The following is an 18782-nucleotide window of genomic DNA, read 5'->3' as shown; positions in this document are numbered from 1 at the left end:
TGCATAAACAAATGCAGAAATTAAATTTAAAAAAATTTAATCAAGTAAACACATTTCAAAACTACTTCAAACTGCAGTTCACAAATGGATGAGAAACGAACAAAAAACACCTCAAAGCTGCAAAGTGATTAAACATAAAACATCATCTAATACTTCAACAGTTTAATATTAACAAATATGATCCAAACAAACAATTAAACTCCACAAACTTTCCGCATGACATTCCGCCCCCTTCCCTCTGAAACCCAAAAATACAATTCAGTCCAATCTACTCCCCTCAGAAGTCATCTGAACATCTCACATAGCTGTTCAATCCATCATCTGGACATGGAAGGATTTATGGACCAAAGCTGGGTCAGAAGAGCATTGAGATGGTTGGTCTGTCACAGAAAATCCCATAGAAATAAGTCTGTAGTTGTAAAGAACCAATTAGGAAAATGTTCAGGGCTATGAATAGTTTTGAAGGGCATTGCCAGTTTCCTAACAAGCCGTCCCAGGACACCCTTCTGAAACAGTTGAGTCCAGTTTATTTCCACCCAGTTCAGTGAGGTCACATTTGATAAAGATTCGCCTTAATGTTGTCATTCAAATCCTATAATACTGATATATAGTATGATGTCAAGTTCTCATAGAGCTACAGTGTTAAAGGTTTGATTTTTCAGGGTTTAAATCATAAACTTTGACCTTGACGGTCAACGGTTGAACGGCAGTAGTTCATTTATCCTGAGACTCGACTCTTGTTTACTAATTAGGTGACTTCTGACCGTTATTTTAATTAGGGGTATCTGGATAAAAGGGGGCGGAATAATTTTAGATTTTAATTTGTAGAAAACTTTTTCAAAACTACATTTTCTTTCCCTTCCACCTCACATTCATAAAGTAGGTTGTGTTTTGTATAAAAGGCAAGTTTGTGCTGCTATCAAGTTCAAGGGGTATGAATACTTCTGCAAGGTACGGTAAACCTCAGATATAAAGTTACACTTTACCTGAGGACATCGCCATGGTTACAGCCATAAACCAAATAAAAATCCACCGTTAACAGAATGATTCCAGTGCAAACAAACACAAATGAACCAGATGTTGCTGACTGGGAGCAGAACACAGCATTCAACAGTGGTTTTACTCAGACACACATGTAGGAGCTCCAGCTGGTTAAGGGTTTGAATAAATACTCCAAGGCTTCACCTTATTGACTTCTGGTACCAGATCCACTTTAGTCAAAACATTAGCAAACTCCCATTCACATACAAACTGTATGTTGGTTCCGGTCCAAGGTGCAGACGCATTTAGCTTAGCGTCTGGTTATAAAACAGTTTCCATTTGACACAAAACATGAACACAAAGATTATTCAAACAATTCAGGCCATTCTGAAAATCAATACTTTCAAATTTTCTAAGTAAAAATATTCACTTTTTTCCATTGATGAGATAAAACTACATATTTAACAGATTAAATAAGTAGGCATATGTAAAATGACCCAATGACTTGCTGCATATTTCAGCAAACCTGAACCTCTTCATTCTTCAGTTCTTCTGCTACATGAAGAATGAAGAAGCACCTGTGTGCGGCCATGTTGGGTGAGAAAAGGACGAGCTCAATCAGTGGTTTAGTGGGACTGCTGAAACAAATGCAAACATGAAACATGTTTTAAGGTCAGAATAAAGTTCTAGTTGGTTTTCAGAAATTCACTTTCAGTCACAAACATGTTCCATCTTTTCTGCCACAGAACCAACGCCTCTTTCTGTTGTTGTGGAGACAAAGAACTGTACCTGAAACACAGACAGGAGAGTTCAGAGCAACTCATGACCCAAAGCATGTGGACAAACCCACCTCACGTTGACCCGTTTCCCACATCTGAGCTGAGCCTCACCTAATGGAGTTTATGGCCAGCTGTTTGAGGGAGCCGATGTGGGACTCAATGCCCCCAAAGCCCACAAAAGCTTCATAGAAGTCGTAAGACAGACCAGAGGCGCCAAACATGGCCGGATCATCAGAGCTGATGACCACTGGGTGATTCTCCAACATCAGAGCAGCAGCTGGGTGGTTTCGTAAATCTTTCACAAGCTTCAACACCTGATGAGGAGATGACAGATGCATGTCAATAACTTAAAGCATCACTGGAAGGTCATGTATGTCAGTAGAGTGAAACTTTAGATTCATCAGACACAAGTCAGATGTTTCAGACGCTTTATTCTGTTGATTTTGGGTCACAGCTGATAAAATATTTCTACAAATATCAAGTTACTGAGTCTTTTGTTACAAACCAGCTGGAACCGGTGCTGAGGTCCAATTAAGAGGACATTAAGCCCAATAAAAAAAAAAAAACACTTTATGTATCTTACAATATAGGCTGAACTAAATTTACTGCTGATTATATTCTAATGTAATGCACCAGTTCACATGCCCTACAACGTTGAGTTTTAGAGGATTCTGAGTGATACGCAGCAGCACCATCAGCAGCACCATCAGCAGCACCAGCCCGAGCCCCAGCAGCAGTCGGTGTACCTGGTTAGAGATGGGGCACACCTCCACAGCCACCCCTTTCTTCCTGGACAAATCTTTGGCCACTGGATGGCGCACCAGTGCAAATCCATGACCAATACGGGATGTGTTCAGGAGCAGGGCGTCTAATAGGTTCTGATCCACTTCAGTGCCTTCAAGATCTGCATACAGCACAGCGAAACAAGATGCATTTAAAGCAATGAGGGAAATAATTTGTGTTTACTTTGCTCTGAATGACCGATTTGCGTTAATTTATGGCTGAAGTTTATTGTTAAGAAACATTTGCTCTAAATGAAATGAATTATTTGAGCTGAATCTCATTGTACTTGTTTTCCCATCAATCACAAGTCTGAACTCCATGAGGTGTAGCTGTTTGTCAGGTATATAAAATGTGATTTTGGATTATTTTAAATTACTTTTAATTGTTTTATCAAATTTATATATATATTTTTTTAAAATCAGGTTTATTTACACAAAGTTACATTTGGTATTTTTATGTAACTCATTATGTCATCCTTGTTTACATAATAGGAAACTGTGACAACCAATGAGACTTAAAGGAGCGTCTCATTTCTCTGTGGAGAATCTCAACAACTACCACAGTTGTTTTTTATATCGAGTCATTTCTGCAAGTCGCAAACCTTCATTCACAACAAGCAGACGTCCTGATGAGCTTACTTGTCTCTCCAGCATGGAAAAAGTAAGGAAGCGTGACGCCTTTCTCCGCAGGGAGCGACAAGGCATCTCTGAAGTACCACAGGGGTTTGCCTCGGTCCTCCCGACCCACCTGAACACACAGACATAAAGTTTACTAACAGATGTTGTAAACCAAACCACCTTCTATCGCCAGCTACAGACACACTTTACATACAGTAATTAACGTCGGATCTTACCAAGTCAAAACCAGCCATGAAATCAGGAAAGTCTTTCTTCAGCTTCATGGCCTCCTCCACAGCTTTAGCTATAGCCGATCTATTCGCTCGCCTAAAGGTTGCAACAAGATCATCAGATATCCAATGGAAATGTTCTCTGAATGTTCCACCACCAAATGCTGATCCAGGATGAAGAGTTCAGAGACGTCACCTTTGGTTCGTAATGATGATTCTTGCTCCAAAGAAGTCTGGGTGCTTCGACACAAACTGCGTGGTGATGTCCTGGTAGGTCTTCAGGGTCCATGCTCTGTCGTGGGTGCTGCCATCCAACTCATACACCTGTGCACCGAAGTATGCTGTAACACCTAATGAACAACTCGAACGGACGGGTCAACCACAAAGAGGACAACATACAGAGCAGAGGCATACATGACTGTACCTCTGGGAGAAGAGCACGCAGTTCCAGATACATGACGTTGTCCGTGTAGAACTGGGTCAGGCCCTGGTAGTAATAATCCCTGAATACAGGGGCATAAGTGACCAGACCCCACACAGCGCGGAAGGCCTGCTCGAACCGATCCCAAACCACATCCTGACTGGGGAACGTCACCTCTGGATCCTGGTCCGTGAAGAGCGTCAGGTTGCCCATGATGCTGAGGATGAAGAATGATGAAGAGTCACTTAGAGCAAAGGTCCAACTGGACTCCGGTACCATCTGTATATTGGATTACTCACAACATTTTTAGAGCTGGATACTTTCCAAGTCTAAAGCATTAATGAACAATTATTCAATTAAGACTCATAATTAGTTCAATTAAGACTCATAATTAGTTCATTAACTTTTACAGCTACAAATTAAAGGGTTTGATTTTTATATCCAGCTCTAAAATAGTCTTATGAGGAATACATTATTTAGTGAAATCTTTGTGTACCAATATTTCTACATTAACTTTACTGTAAAACTGAACAGCTATCCTGTCTAAAAATGTGTGTTAATATAAAACAATAAAGCCTGACTTTAAACAAAGAACGCACTCTGCCCTTTTTTGTAAAGATTTCCAGATGAACGTAAGAACCCGTTCAAGGCCATTAAGTTGTGAATTAAGAATATTAAAGAAAGCAGTGACCAGGAGCTGCTATGGCCAGCGACCAGGAGTGACCGCCAGCGACAAGGGAACGACCGGCAGCGACCAGGAACGACCGGCAGCGACCAGGAGCGACCGTCAGCGACCAGGAACGACCGGCAGCGACCAGGAGCTGCTACGGCCAGCGACCAGGAGCGACGGCCAGCGACAAGGGAACGACCGGCAGCGACCAGGAACGACCGGCAGCGACCAGGAACGACCGGCAGCGACCAGGAGCTGCTACGGCCAGCGACCAGGAGTGACCGCCAGCGACAAGGGAACGACCGGCAGCGACCAGGAACGACCGGCAGCGACCAGGAGCGACCGTCAGCGACCAGGAATGACCGGCAGCGACCAGGAGCTGCTACGGCCAGCGACCAGGAGCGACGGCCAGCGACAAGGGAACGACCGGCAGCGACCAGGAACGACCGGCAGCGACCAGGAACGACCGGCAGCGACCAGGAACGACCGGCAGCGACCAGGAACGACCGGCAGCGACCAGGAGCTGCTACAGCCAGCGACCAGGAGCGACCGCCAGCGACAAGGGAACGACCGGCAGCGACCAGGAACGACCGGCAGCGACCAGGAGCGACCGTCAGCGACCAGGAACGACCAGGAACGACCGGCAGCGACCAGGAACTGCTACGGCCAGCGACCAGGAGCGACGGCCAGCGACAAGGGAACGACCGACAGCGACCAGGAACGACCGGCAGCGACCAGGAGCTGCTACGGCCAGCGACCAGGAGCGACCGCCAGCGACAAGGGAACGACCGGCAGCGACAAGGGAACGACCGGCAGCGACAAGGGAACGACCGGCAGCGACCAGGAGCGACCGCCAGCGACCAGGAGCTGCTACGGCCAGCGACCAGGAGCTGCTACGGCCAGCGACCAGGAGCGACCGCCAGCGACCAGGGAACGACCGGCAGCGACAAGGGAACGACCGGCAGCGACCAGGAACGACCGGCAGCGACCAGGAGCGACTGCCAGCGACCAGGAGCTGCTACGGCCAGCGACCAGGAACGACCGGCAGCGACCAGGAACGACCGGCAGCGACCAGGAACGACCGGCAGCGACCAGGAGCTGCTACAGCCAGCGACCAGGAGCGACCGCCAGCGACAAGGGAACGACCGGCAGCGACCAGGAACGACCGGCAGCGACCAGGAGCGACCGTCAGCGACCAGGAACGACCAGGAACGACCGGCAGCGACCAGGAACTGCTACGGCCAGCGACCAGGAGCGACGGCCAGCGACAAGGGAACGACCGACAGCGACCAGGAACGACCGGCAGCGACCAGGAGCTGCTACGGCCAGCGACCAGGAGCGACCGCCAGCGACAAGGGAACGACCGGCAGCGACAAGGGAACGACCGGCAGCGACAAGGGAACGACCGGCAGCGACCAGGAGCGACCGCCAGCGACCAGGAGCTGCTACGGCCAGCGACCAGGAGCTGCTACGGCCAGCGACCAGGAGCGACCGCCAGCGACCAGGGAACGACCGGCAGCGACAAGGGAACGACCGGCAGCGACCAGGAACGACCGGCAGCGACCAGGAGCGACTGCCAGCGACCAGGAGCTGCTACGGCCAGCGACCAGGAGCGACCGCCAGCGACAAGGGAACGACCGGCAGCGACCAGGAACCACCGGCAGCGACCAGGAGCTGCTACGGCCAGCGACCAGGAGCGACCGCCAGCGACCAGGAGCGACCGGCAACGACCGACAGCGACCATCTTTATGGGTTAGGATTATCTTCATGCCAATCTGTTGTTTAGGAGGTCTGGAATCATTCTTTGTGTCCTTCCATCACAGATGTAGACATGTAGATTTTTGTTTGGTGTGGACCGTGTGCTTCAGGCAGATTAAGCTTACATTGAGGTTTCTGCAACAAACTCTTGAGGTGGGTCAAGTGTAAAACATAAAATATAAGGAAATGCACCTCATCCTTGCTGTTGATGAGCTATGATGGAAGACCTGTGATGTTATGGGCTTGTTTCTCTTCCAAAGGCTTCAGTAACCTTGTTTAGAGTGCAGAGCATCAAACCTGTTTTCAACATCAGAACATTTAAATAAAAATCTGGTGTTCTTTGGCAGCAATCTAAAAATTAGTCATCATTGGGTCTTTCAGCAGGATACTGACCCAAACCATACCAAATCATCACAGAAATGGTTTAACAGACTCAAAATCAACTTTTTTCTAAGAACATCTCACTTCTCAAACCTAAATCCTGTAGAAACCTGCAGGCTGAGCTGAATAGAAGAGATCATGCAACTGCAGAAAAAAGATTTGCTTTATAAGGCTTTTCACACATCATTACCAATGAGTTAAGGAAAAACAACTACAGTTATTTATTTAATGTCCATTCTTCTACATAAAATCCAATTGTTAAAAGAAGCGAGTCACCTGTTGTCCAGATCTGTTGCGTTGACCATCTTGGAGCGAAGGTTTTCCAGCAGGACCCAGGGGGAGCAACGTGGCAGAGGTTTAGGCCACTGAGACGAGAAGATGAATCTGAAAGAAGGTTCGTCTGTGCTGCACATGTAGCAGTGTGGGCGATACGTCACGTTCTTCACCAGCCACTCCACATCCACCATGGAGAAGTCATGGACGTGAAGAGCTCCACCTAGAGTGGGATTATAGTGGTTTTGGTTTGCTACCAAACACAAATAGGTCTTCCAGATGGACAATATAAAACATCTGAATCACTCAAGATAAAAATTGGCAGGTCAGAACTAAAGAAATTTAAAAAACTGAACTCGGGACCACCCAGAAAAAAATGGATCAGTGCATCTCTATGTAGAATTTCTATATATAATTTTTTTTTAAACATGCAACCCAATGTTTGTATTACCTTTAGGCATCTTCTGCAACAGACTGAAAATGGGACTTCTCTGGATCAGGCGTTTGGCGCTGAAGAAATGCATGGCTGGAGGAAAGTCTCCTCTGGATATCTCCTCCTGCTTCATTTCAAACAGAAGAGCGTCCAGCCGCTGCTCAGCATCAGTCAGTACCATCTGCCCGCCTGTCTGCATGGAGGCCTCCAGCTCTATGAGAGCCTCTCTCACCCTGGGGTCCGGACTGGACAGCGTCCCGATCAGACAGCACATAAACACACAGGCCACAGCCACCAGGGGGCACTGTAGCTGGACTGGCATCATCTGAAAGCTTGAGCGGAAAGATTCATTTAGAGCAAACACTGCCACAACCCAACAAACACACAGATCTGACAAACATTTACATTGGTGATAATAGAAAAATGGAAATGGTTCATTAAACCGATAAATGAATTTATGGAAGAGGTCAAGTCAGCAGTTGCTGGTTTTCTGAGAAACATTTTATGTTTCCATTGGCTGTGAGCCATGATCAACATCATAATTATCTTTATCATTAAGATCAACAGAAAAACGCTTGAAATACAGGTCCTTCTCAAAATATTAGCATATTGTGATAAAGTTCATTATTTTCCATAATGTCATGATGAAAATTTAACATTCATATATTTTAGATTCATTGCACACTAACTGAAATATTTCAGGTCTTTTATTGTCTTAATACGGATGATTTTGGCATACAGCTCATGAAAACCCAAAATTCCTATCTCACAAAATTAGCATATCATTAAAAGGGTCTCTAAACGAGTTATGAACCTAATCATCTGAATCAACGAGTTAACTCTAAACACCTGCAAAAGATTCCTGAGGCCTTTAAAACTCCCAGCCTGGTTCATCACTCAAAACCCCAATCATGGGTAAGACTGCCGACCTGACTGCTGTCCAGAAGGCCACTATTGACACCCTCAAGCAAGAGGGTAAGACACAGAAAGACATTTCTGAACGAATAGGCTGTTCCCAGAGTGCTGTATCAAGGCACCTCAGTGGGAAGTCTGTGGGAAGGAAAAAGTGTGGCAGAAAACGCTGCACAACGAGAAGAGGTGACCGGACCCTGAGGAAGATTGTGGAGAAGGGCCGATTCCAGACCTTGGGGGACCTGCGGAAGCAGTGGACTGAGTCTGGAGTAGAAACATCCAGAGCCACCGTGCACAGGCGTGTGCAGGAAATGGGCTACAGGTGCCGCATTCCCCAGGTCAAGCCACTTTTGAACCAGAAACAGCGGCAGAAGCGCCTGACCTGGGCTACAGAGAAGCAGCACTGGACTGTTGCTCAGTGGTCCAAAGTACTTTTTTCGGATGAAAGCAAATTCTGCATGTCATTCGGAAATCAAGGTGCCAGAGTCTGGAGGAAGACTGGGGAGAAGGAAATGCCAAAATGCCAGAAGTCCAGTGTCAAGTACCCACAGTCAGTGATGGTCTGGGGTGCCGTGTCAGCTGCTGGTGTTGGTCCACTGTGTTTTATCAAGGGCAGGGTCAATGCAGCTAGCTATCAGGAGATTTTGGAGCACTTCATGCTTCCATCTGCTGAAAAGCTTTATGGAGATGAAGATTTCATTTTTCAGCACGACCTGGCACCTGCTCACAGTGCCAAAACCACTGGTAAATGGTTTACTGACCATGGTATCACTGTGCTCAATTGGCCTGCCAACTCTCCTGACCTGAACCCCATAGAGAATCTGTGGGATATTGTGAAGAGAACGTTGAGAGACTCAAGACCCAACACTCTGGATGAGCTAAAGGCCGCTATCGAAGCATCCTGGGCCTCCATAAGACCTCAGCAGTGCCACAGGCTGATTGCCTCCATGCCACGCCGCATTGAAGCAATCATTTCTGCCAAAGGATTCCCGATCAAGTATTGAGTGCATAACTGTACATAATTATTTGAAGGTTGACGTTTTTTGTATTAAAAACACTTTTTCTTTTATTGGTCGGATGAAATATGCTAATTTTGTGAGATAGTAATTTTGGGTTTTCATGAGCTGTATGCCAAAATCATCCGTATTAAGACAATAAAAGACCTGAAATATTTCAGTTAGTGTGCAATGAATCTAAAATATATGAATGTTAAATTTTCATCATTACATTATGGAAAATAATGAACTTTATCATAATATGCTAATATTTTGAGAAGGACCTGTAGATCACTGGGTGTGTAAGAAATCCACAGAAGATGACATGACATTTTTAAACTGAATAAACTGTTTTTGCTTATATCATAAATTTGAGCTGCACCTGTGTTTTATGAGTCATAGAATTTATTGAGTAACACAGGAAATTATAATTATTGAAGTAATTATTTATATTATTTTACCATGATAAATCCATGTTTTAATTATTGATTTAAAAATGTACTTATCTGCATTTTTAGTAAATTACTGACATACTTATATGATTTCTTATTTATTTAATGTGTGTATTACAGTTTATATTATATTTCCTATGTAAAGTCCTGTACTGGCTTTAATGTTTGCTCAGCAACTGTAATCATAGGCTCTGGCTCTATACTTGCACACGTTGTGAATATTTACTTGACAAATTATTTTTTGTGACACTCAGGTCTGCAAGTGGCTCTTCCACAATGGCTCCTAATAACCGACTAAAAATAATACAGAACCAACTAATGTTTTTAAATATTTTAATTTCCCTTTGGGTTTATTGAAGTATTTTTGAATTGGATTTAATATACATAGATACAACAAATGCAGATTTTGTATTTGCAAAAAAACAAACAAAAACAAATTCGGTGTAATTAGGTTGGAAACTATTTCCTTTTTTAAAAAACATGATTTTCCACAAATCTCAACATCAATAAAGAAAATTTACCATCCTTATTTTGCTGATGTTTTCATTTTAAAACCTAAACATACAAATAAAATGGTGGCTCTTTAAAAATCACATCAAATGTCCTAAAGTCAATAATTATCAGAAATTATTTAAGGTCCGGGGTTTTTTTTTATTTTCCAGGTAACATTTGCGGGTCTAAACGCGTTTTATTTGGACTGAGGGCAGAAGTAGCTCTGAGGTCGCAGACCGCTGAGGGACTGCAGGAGGAGTCCCTGCAGTCCCTCAGCCAGAGGCGGTGCTTCAAGCACTGAATGATCTTTCTTGCACATTCACAGGTCAAGAAATTAATAACATGGTCACATGTGACCTACCAGTGGCTCACGTGAGTCTAAATAGTCACATGACACCGGGAGCCCAGTCCCGACAATCTTCTCGCGAGCACGCGGAGACCGAGGGACCGAGCGCTCTGGCGGTCATCCGGGATTCATAGAACCATAGTTACATTCGTAATTTTCGTTTTATTTCATCCCTACTGACCGCCAGAGGCGGTGCTTCAAGCACTGGATGACGCATACCAACAGGGTCCTGAGGGATCCCACGGAGACCCCAAGGAACACAGTAACACCACCAACCTCAGCAGGGCGCAGAAGGCGGTTGCTCCAGTATTCCCTGCAGGGGATGCGGCGTGGCGACGTTCACCCTGTAAAACCTGGCAAAGGTGCTTGGCGCCATCCAGGAAGCAGCTTCACAAATGGCCTCCAGAGGCACCCCGCTCATGGCAGCCCACGAGGTGGAGAGGCTCCTAGTGGAGTGACATCGCACGCCGCCCAGCAGGGGCTGATCCTGCAAGGAGTAAGCCACAGAGATCATCTCCACAATCCAACGTGCCAACAGCTGTCTAGAAAGGGCCTGACCCTTCCGAGAGCCAGCATAACAAACGAAGAGACAGTCAGTCCGACAAATGGGTGCCGTGGAGTGAACATACGCCTCAAGCGCTCAGACAGCCAACGGGAAATGGCTGCTACATACACCTTCAAGGTGGAAGGGCATCACCCTAGATCCAGCAACTCCTGGAGGAAGGACAGCAAATGGGAAACAGAACAGCGAATAGGGTCCAATCCCTTACCATGGCACCAGCCAGCAAAGACCGCCCACTTCGCACCATATGCGGCCGGCGTGGACGGTGCCCATGCGCCAGTCATGGTATGTTCAACCCTGCCCCCATAATGGGAGAAGGCAGAGCCTGCACCTGTAGAGGCCAAAGCCAGAGTTTCAGGCGGCCCGGATCAGGGTGGAGAATCCGGCCCCCCATCTGGGAGAGGAGGTCTCACCTCGAGGGTAGTCGCATCGGCAAGCTGGAGCAGAGCCTGCGCAGCAGAGGAAACCAGGTCCTCCCTGGCTAAAAGGGGGCTACCAGCAGAAGCTCGTGCCTGTCCTGAAGAACCCTCAGAAGCGTCTGGGGGACGAGGGGAAACGGGGGAAAGGCGTAGAGAAGGGTCCGGGGCCACTCGTGCGCCAGTGCGTTGCAGCCCAGAGGACTGGCACTGTCCATCAGGGAAAACCAGAGGGGACAGTGAACTGTATCTCTGGAGGCAAACAGGTCCACCTCCGCCCTGCTGAATGTGGCCCAAATGCGATCCACCACCTCCGGGTGAAGAAGCCGCCACTCCCCCGGAAGTGGCACCTGCCGAGACAGAAAGTCCACGGAGACATTCTGTGGACCCAGAATATAGGCCAGGAGCCGCCGGGCCAGGGACAGTAGTCTCAGAGACCTGGACCCCCCTTGGTGATTTATATGGAAGACAACCGTGGTGTTGTCCGACCGGACCAACACATGTCGTCCCAGCAGCTCTGGAAGGAAAGCACAGAGCGTGAGGAACACAGCCATCAGCTCCAGAACATTAATATGGACCCCACACTGCTGCGGGGACCACACCCCCTGAGCCGCACGGTCTTGCCAGGTCGCTCCCCAACCCTTGGAGGAAGCATCCGTATGGACGACTTCCCTCCGACACGGAAGGGGGCCGAGCGGGACACCCGCCATGATGTAGGACCCACTCCGGCACTGGGACAGAGACTGTAGGCACCAAGGCACAACCCGAAGCCGTCGGAGCCGGTGAGTACGCCACGAGGGGTCCAGGCTGACCCCGTTCAGCCACATCTGCAGGGGTCGCAATGAAAGAAGCCCCAGAGGCACCACGCTGGACGCAGCAGTGAGCATGCCCAGAAGATGCAGCCACTCCACAGACCGTGGAGCCCTGCCAAGATGGAAGCTCGGAAGCATGGCCAGGATATCGGCGACGCGCCGAGGAGAAGGACGGGCGGTCATGGAACCGGAATCTAGAACCATGCCTAAGAAAATAGTCACCTGGGAGGGGATCAGGCTGCTCTTCTCCAGGTTCACCCTCAAACCCAGCTGACGTATGTGGGCGAGCACCGTCCGGGTGTCTCAGATCGCCTGATCGCGGGTTGCAGCACAAATGAGCCAGTCGTCCAAATAGGGCAGGATCCGCAGTCCCCATGCCTGCAGGGGGGAAAGGGCCACCCGAGGAGAAAGGGGAAAGACCAAAGGGAAGAACCCGGAACTGGAAGTGCCTCCTGTGAAAGGCAAAGCGGAGAAACCAACAATGAGCCGAAGCAATGGGGACATGAAAATAGGCGTCCTTCAGGTCGATAGTCGTGAACCAGTCTCCCAGGGAGATCGCCTGCAGGACCTCCCGGGCGGTCAACATATGGAAAGGCGGAACCTTGAGAAAAGTGTTCAGACCCCGGAGGTCCAGAATTGGACGAAGACCGCTGGTCTTCTTGGGAACCAGAAAATAAACTGAATAAAAAGAAGGAAGGACTGGGTGTCATGTGACTATATAGACTCACGTGAGCCACCGGTAGGTCACATGTGACCATGTTGTTATTAATTTCTCAACCTGCGCATGCGCAAGAATGATCATTCAGTGCTTGAAGCACCGCCTCTGGTGGTCAGTAGGAATGACTGCATCACAAACTAAATAAAGCTGCGGTAGAGAAGAAAAACAAGCAGGACGTTGTTCCTCAGCAGGTGTTACAGCCTCCTTCCAGGTAGAAAGGACCCGTTCAATAACACAGGCTGGTCAGGTGTACTTTCTAAGCCAAACAAGAGTCACACTAGAGGTGAAAGAGGCCGCGGACGTCGCTGTTTGGGAAGAAATGTCACCTTACCTGCTGTAGTTGTAGAGGAACAAAGCTAAGCAGCTGACGCCATAGCTTGCTGTGGGTCACTTCAGTAGGAAAGAGCACGAACCCCACGGACACTGACACACATAGGGTCGTTTTCACCACGGAGGACCTTCTGGCGGAACCGTCTCAGAAATAAACTCACTGGACCGAATATCAGGCGCCAAACTCAGAGGGTTCTAGTCAACGGAACACCACTGCTAATGTTTCACCCTGAGCGTTGACTTCCAGGCAACAAAGCTCCGCCTCCTGTGTTGTGATTGGCTGAACGATGACATTGTTCGCTATTTAATTGGTTCTTCCAAAGGTGTAAACAGAAGTCGGAGAAGGAAAGAGCAGGCAATGTTGTTTTATGTTTTGCTTTTTGTTAATATTGAAAATATTTTCGAATTTTATTTACCGATGTGAACATATTTACAAAGAACGACCAGAATCCGACCAAAATCTGGCATATTTCTTATGACATATTTCAATTTAATAAAAGTATTCTTACCTATTCAATTTTTTCCTAAATTTTATAACTGAACATTTTAAAGAGTTTTAAGTTTTTTGTGACCGACCAGGACAAAGCAGTGGCAAAGTGTTCAGTGAAGGAGAAAAAGAAACATTTAACTTTCATTTGTCTTAAACCCCCTTTACTCGAATACCTTTCATAAAATCCAACACAAGCAGTCATCTAGAGTCCAGATGTGTGTGATTTAATCTCAGTGTAAATGCAGCTGTTCTGTTTCTGGACTCCGAAGTTTGTTAGAGAACCAACATCATTAAGACCAAGAAACACCACAGACAGGTCAGGGAGAACATTCTGGTTCAGTTTAAACAGGGCTAGGTTCAACAACAACATCCCAAGCTTTGAACATCTCCCAGAGCTCTGTTCATCATCTGAACATGAAGAGGACGGACCAACTGCAGACCCACCAAAACATGGAGGTCCACCTAAACTGACAGGCTGGACAAGGAGAGAATTATTCAGAGAAGCAGCCAAGAGGTTCATGGTTATTCTGGAGAAGCTGCAGAGATTCACAGCTCAGGTGGGAGAATATTCTGACATGAAAAGTATTAATTGTCTACTTCTCCAGAAATCTGTCCTTTATAAAAGAGCAACAAGAAAAAAAAACACGGCATGTAGAGTTCACAGCCATCGTGTGGTAAAAGGTTCTCTGTTGACACGAGATCAACATTTAACTTGTTGGCCTTGATGCAAAACGCAATGCGTGGCAGAAAAGGAACATTGCACATCGCTCTAAACACACCGTTTCTCCAGAGGTGGTAGCATCACGCTGTGGAAATGCCTTCTCCTCAACTGAGACAGGAAAGCTGGTCAGTGAAGGAAGAAGGATGGAGCCAAATACAGACTTGAGACTGGGGGCAGAGATTCACCTTCCAGCAGGATGCAGACATACAGCCATGTGCAGCTGTATTTATACTGGATCTCGAGACACACAGATGGACTGTGGCTTTTTAGACACTAGTGGCTTATTTGTCATGTCTTTTTTGAAAGTGAATTGACAGAAAACAGGGTGGAGTGGAGTGTATGCAGTAAACGTCAACAGGCCAGGACTAGAACCCATGGCAGCCTGCGTTGAGGACTAAGGCCTCCGTAGATGGGTCACGTGCTTCAACCCTGCACCACCGTCACACCCCAGGTCGACACCATTTACTAGTATTGACTTCTGAAGGAAATTAGTTGCACTTGATCTTGTTTGGGGGTATGGAAGTAAAGAGGTATGAAAACATACACCCAAGTTCAGATATTCATTTCAGAAAAGTAAAACCATGCAATATTTTCCTTCCACATCACAGTTATGCTTGACATTTGTGCTGATCTGTTGTAAAATGTGTTGAAATTTGAAGTTATAACAAAATAAACTTTTCTGGTCATAATAAATTGTGCTTATTTTATTTCTGTTTTTTTTCTGTTTATAACCCTCCTAAATACGCTCAGTGAGGGCATCTTAATTACACACTTTATTTGCATATTTTATGTGTTGCCAAGTCACTCCTGCTTATCCCAGAATATATTATTCCTGAGCTTACAAGGATCCTTCTGAATGCAGCCTGCATTCTGACTCCTGCCAACATGAGAACGGGCAGCATTCAGACTGTGGAGGGGCTCCATCTAAAAGGCAAAGTGATCATTTGCTGTGCTTCCATAGTTACTGTTGCCTCACCAAAAAGACTGTATGTTTCCGTAGGGTTGGTCATAAACTGCAGGGTTAACATGTTAGTTTGGAAATGCAGGGAAAATTCTTGCCCAAAAGACAGTCTTCATTATAATGAGACAAACTCTTTGTAGAGAAACGTTATTTATTTCTAAGACAGTATAGAAAATAATTCATTTCATTCCCAAAATAATCCATGTCAGTCAGATAAGAACATTTAAACGCTTCTTTAAATCAAAGGTACAAGACTTTTTTCCTCTTCCCAATGTCACCACGCTACTGAGGTAAAGGACGACAGTTTAAAAACACCAAGGGAAAAATTTATATTAAAACAAGTCCGAAAATGTACAAAAATTCTTTAAAGAGCAAATAAATATGATTCACATTTAATCACGCCTAAATGGTTTTGTCGCCAGTGCAGAGAGATGACAGACGAGTAAAAGGGAGAATTGGTTGCAGGCTTCCAGTTAACTGGTGGCCAGTCTGTGCACCAGTACAGGCGCACACATACACACAACTGAACACAACAAGACATCACAACCTGTCCTCCAAACATTACACAGCGTGGATGAACACTACCTCCTGCATGACCTTAAGGCCTCTACATTTTTTTACAGCTCACTGCTTTAATTAAACAGCGACTCATTGAGGAGAACTCTCATTTAGAAAACTCTCTCCAGTGTTTCTAGACATTGCATCAAAAATACCCAGACTTGAGGGCTGTTAACTGTGTGGCTTAATACAGACTCCCAACTGGAATACTTAAACAGACTGAAACCAGCTCACATGTTCCTACTTTCCCATCATGCATAATATTTCCAGGCCAATTTTATCGTAACTTCTGCAGGGGATGAGATAAAGTCTGGTAATAAACAGTCAACCTGGAGTCTGAGAGGGGAATAGTGAAAGTGGACCGACTATTATTGGATGCCACTTAGCAGCTAGATGAGGTAGATTCAGGCCATAACTAAGAGAGCTTTTAAAAGGTCACAACCATGTCATGGAAAAATGCAGTGACTCGAGAGCAAGAAACTAACATCACTTTTTAATGCAAAATGACTTCCAATCAGATGTAAAGGAAGGTGGAATAAGAATTACATGAAACTAAAACACATTTAAGAAAAACAGACAAGCACAAAGTAGGCAGGTTGTTTGCTCACCGGTATATTCAGGACAGTTTCTCTCTGTCTCTCTGCTCCTTCCTCAAATGATTCACAAAAATACCCGTATTCTGAATCTGTACACCCTGAGGGGAACTTTACTATTAACAGCAGGAGGAGGAAGCAGGCAGAGAAACAACCTTAAACTCAGCAGGGCCATGAAGGAGGCAGAATGAGGAAAGTATGAACACTAAAAATAAAAGACAGGTTTAGGTTGTTCGATGCATGTGCAATGTACTAGCAGGGAGGGAGGAAGGACTGAAGAATATATATTTGACTATTTTATACATTTCTGAGCTGACAGAAAATGACTAAAGAAGGCCACAGAGTTTTGGGATGTCTGGATTGACATCAGGGAAACAAACAGCACCGTCGTTTCCAGCCCCTTTCTGAAGACATTCTTAAAAATCAAGGCAGTGTTGAAAGGTGCATATTTTTCTTATTTTACTCAGGCTGAGAAATGTCTTTAGAGTTATGGGTGGAGATGGATGCTCCAGTAATCCGTGTTGTATGTCCTTACATGTGCTACGGTGCTGCATTTATTCTCTAAATATTCACTCATACATTCACAAAGGAGACGTAGGCATCTGCTGGGGGTCAGCCGCTCCTCATAGGACCTCCTCTTCTACACCTGAGTTTTAAAGATGGGGTTGAAACTGAAGGTAATCACAGTCCTTCTTCTTGTCAACATCCAGTCAGTCGCTCCGTTAAGTCCGTCCATGCTTTGGCTGACCATGTGAAACAGGGTTGTCCAGCGTTCCAGACAGGCTGACCTAATGGTTTAAATGGTTCCCTTTTTACAGGAGGACAAACGTTTATCGCTTCAATGTTGGGAAGAAACAAACTGCCGTGTCCTTCATCCAGCCAGGGAACCCCTCATGTTTTTTCTTCTCAGCCAACATGAGCTCTGATGACGCAGTCTTAGTGAGAAGAAAACTGATCTCCATGGCTCAAAACTTTTTCACATTTTTAGTACGTTTGTTGTACTAACTGTCTGGTTGGATCTTCACATCCAGAAGTGGGAAATGTTTATTCTGTTACGGATTATCAACAAGAGATGGAGAAGGAAACAGCTGCAGCCACCAGGACAGTACTGGACTGACCGTCTGCCTTGTCCAGATCTTTGTTGAACCCAGATCTGAAAGAAAAGGATAAACGTGCCGTTAAACAAGTATAAATTAGGTTCTTTCAGGTAGGATTAGATACATCAGCCATAAATGACTGCATTTAAAGCAGTGATAAAAAGCAAAGATTTCATAAATAATGCAGCAGGTTATTTTTAGGATTTCTACTCACTTTGGTCTTCAGATATTTTATGGTCCTTGTTTACTTCCAGGACCTCCAGGAGCAGCCATCATCTGTTGTCTAAAAACAGTTTTATTAGTAAAATAAATGACATATTACAGCTTAGTGTTTTCAGACATTAAAAGTCATTGTAATAAACTGTTTTCAGCTGTTAGATTTGTTAATTCAATAAATACAAATGAAGGGCAGGTATAGAGATCTGGGTCCATTTTCACAATGAATCCTAAGACTATAAGCAGCTCCTAGTGACATCATTCTAAGAAAAATCTTAAAATTCCTCCAATCCTAAGATGTTTCTTAGAATTTTCCCTCTGTAAGATAATAGTTATTCACAAAGATACAGTCCAGTAATCTGAGCTCTATATCCAGAGCAGGAAGATGTAAATGAGGTGAATCTGCTGTATTATACAAGATGATGTCAGCAGCCTCAGTCTAAATGATCATCTCCAACGTTCCCCGTCTGTGGAGAAGTTCTCTGGTGCTGCTATCTCCTCTCTAGCTTCTGAATGCAGCAGGAACCAGAGCTGCTCACATTCCAGGCTGGTGCTGAAAGCAGAGGAACGACGCATTGATCTGCTGAGAATGTCTGTTGGTTCCCACCGTGATCCCAGGACCAAATCTACCTTTAACACTCCTCTCTTCTCCTCCACCAGCAGACTCTGCTCCTCTGTTCACTTCGCTTTTCTCCACCTTTTCTTCTCCGTTTTGTTTTGGTGATTTTACCAAACTAAACCTCATTAAACAAGAATATCACAGTAAAAAAGCTGAATTTAATATT

The 18782-nt window shown here is 45.6% G+C and overlaps 2 protein-coding genes across 3 annotated transcripts in view; both read right to left on the bottom strand.

Moving 5' to 3' along the window:
* Positions 1-147: 147 nt before the first annotated feature.
* On the bottom strand, positions 148-14129 carry ada2a (adenosine deaminase 2a). 2 transcript variants are annotated; one of them, XM_047345267.1, is made up of 11 exons: positions 13363-14129; positions 10800-11010; positions 7345-7658; positions 6897-7116; positions 3815-4028; positions 3587-3714; positions 3397-3487; positions 3182-3290; positions 2507-2664; positions 1872-2074; positions 148-1770 (listed from the first exon to the last, which is right to left on the bottom strand). In XM_047345267.1, the coding sequence occupies exons 3-11, from the start codon at positions 7649-7651 to the stop codon at positions 1668-1670; spliced, it is 1533 nt and encodes a 510-aa protein (XP_047201223.1). In that variant the 5' UTR covers positions 7652-7658; positions 10800-11010; positions 13363-14129; the 3' UTR covers positions 148-1667. The 2 variants fall into 2 exon arrangements, with proteins under 2 accessions (XP_047201223.1, XP_047201214.1); XM_047345258.1 differs by lacking the exon at positions 10800-11010 and having other exon boundaries at positions 13363-14127.
* A 1537-nt stretch (positions 14130-15666) lies between these two features.
* LOC124856004 (cat eye syndrome critical region protein 2 homolog) overlaps positions 15667-18782 on the bottom strand; it is a 57191-nt gene continuing 54075 nt past the window's right edge. The window contains exons 18-19 of the mRNA XM_047346190.1: positions 17996-18064; positions 15667-17837 (exon numbers count right to left, since the gene is read on the bottom strand). Of these exons, the coding sequence (XP_047202146.1) occupies positions 18013-18064 (52 nt within the window). The 3' untranslated portion in view covers positions 15667-17837; positions 17996-18012. The remainder of the gene's footprint in view (positions 17838-17995; positions 18065-18782) is intronic.

Source organism: Girardinichthys multiradiatus, chromosome 2, assembly GCF_021462225.1.
Source record: "Girardinichthys multiradiatus isolate DD_20200921_A chromosome 2, DD_fGirMul_XY1, whole genome shotgun sequence".
Classification (NCBI taxonomy): domain Eukaryota; kingdom Metazoa; phylum Chordata; class Actinopteri; order Cyprinodontiformes; family Goodeidae; genus Girardinichthys; species Girardinichthys multiradiatus.
This window is presented reverse-complemented; position numbering and strand designations above follow the sequence as displayed.

Bases quoted from the DNA above. Each gene is read 5' to 3' on its own strand.
- ada2a (XM_047345267.1), bottom strand. From the start codon at position 7,651: ATGATGCCAGTCCAGCTACAGTGCCCCCTGGTGGCTGTGGCCTGTGTG. The intron at 3,715-3,814 runs GTACAGTCATGT...TTCGGTGCACAG, and splicing joins TGCGTGCTCTTCTCCCAGAG to GTGTATGAGTTGGATGGCAG. The intron at 2,075-2,506 runs GTACACCGACTG...TCTCCTCATCAG, and splicing joins TGTGCCCCATCTCTAACCAG to GTGTTGAAGCTTGTGAAAGA.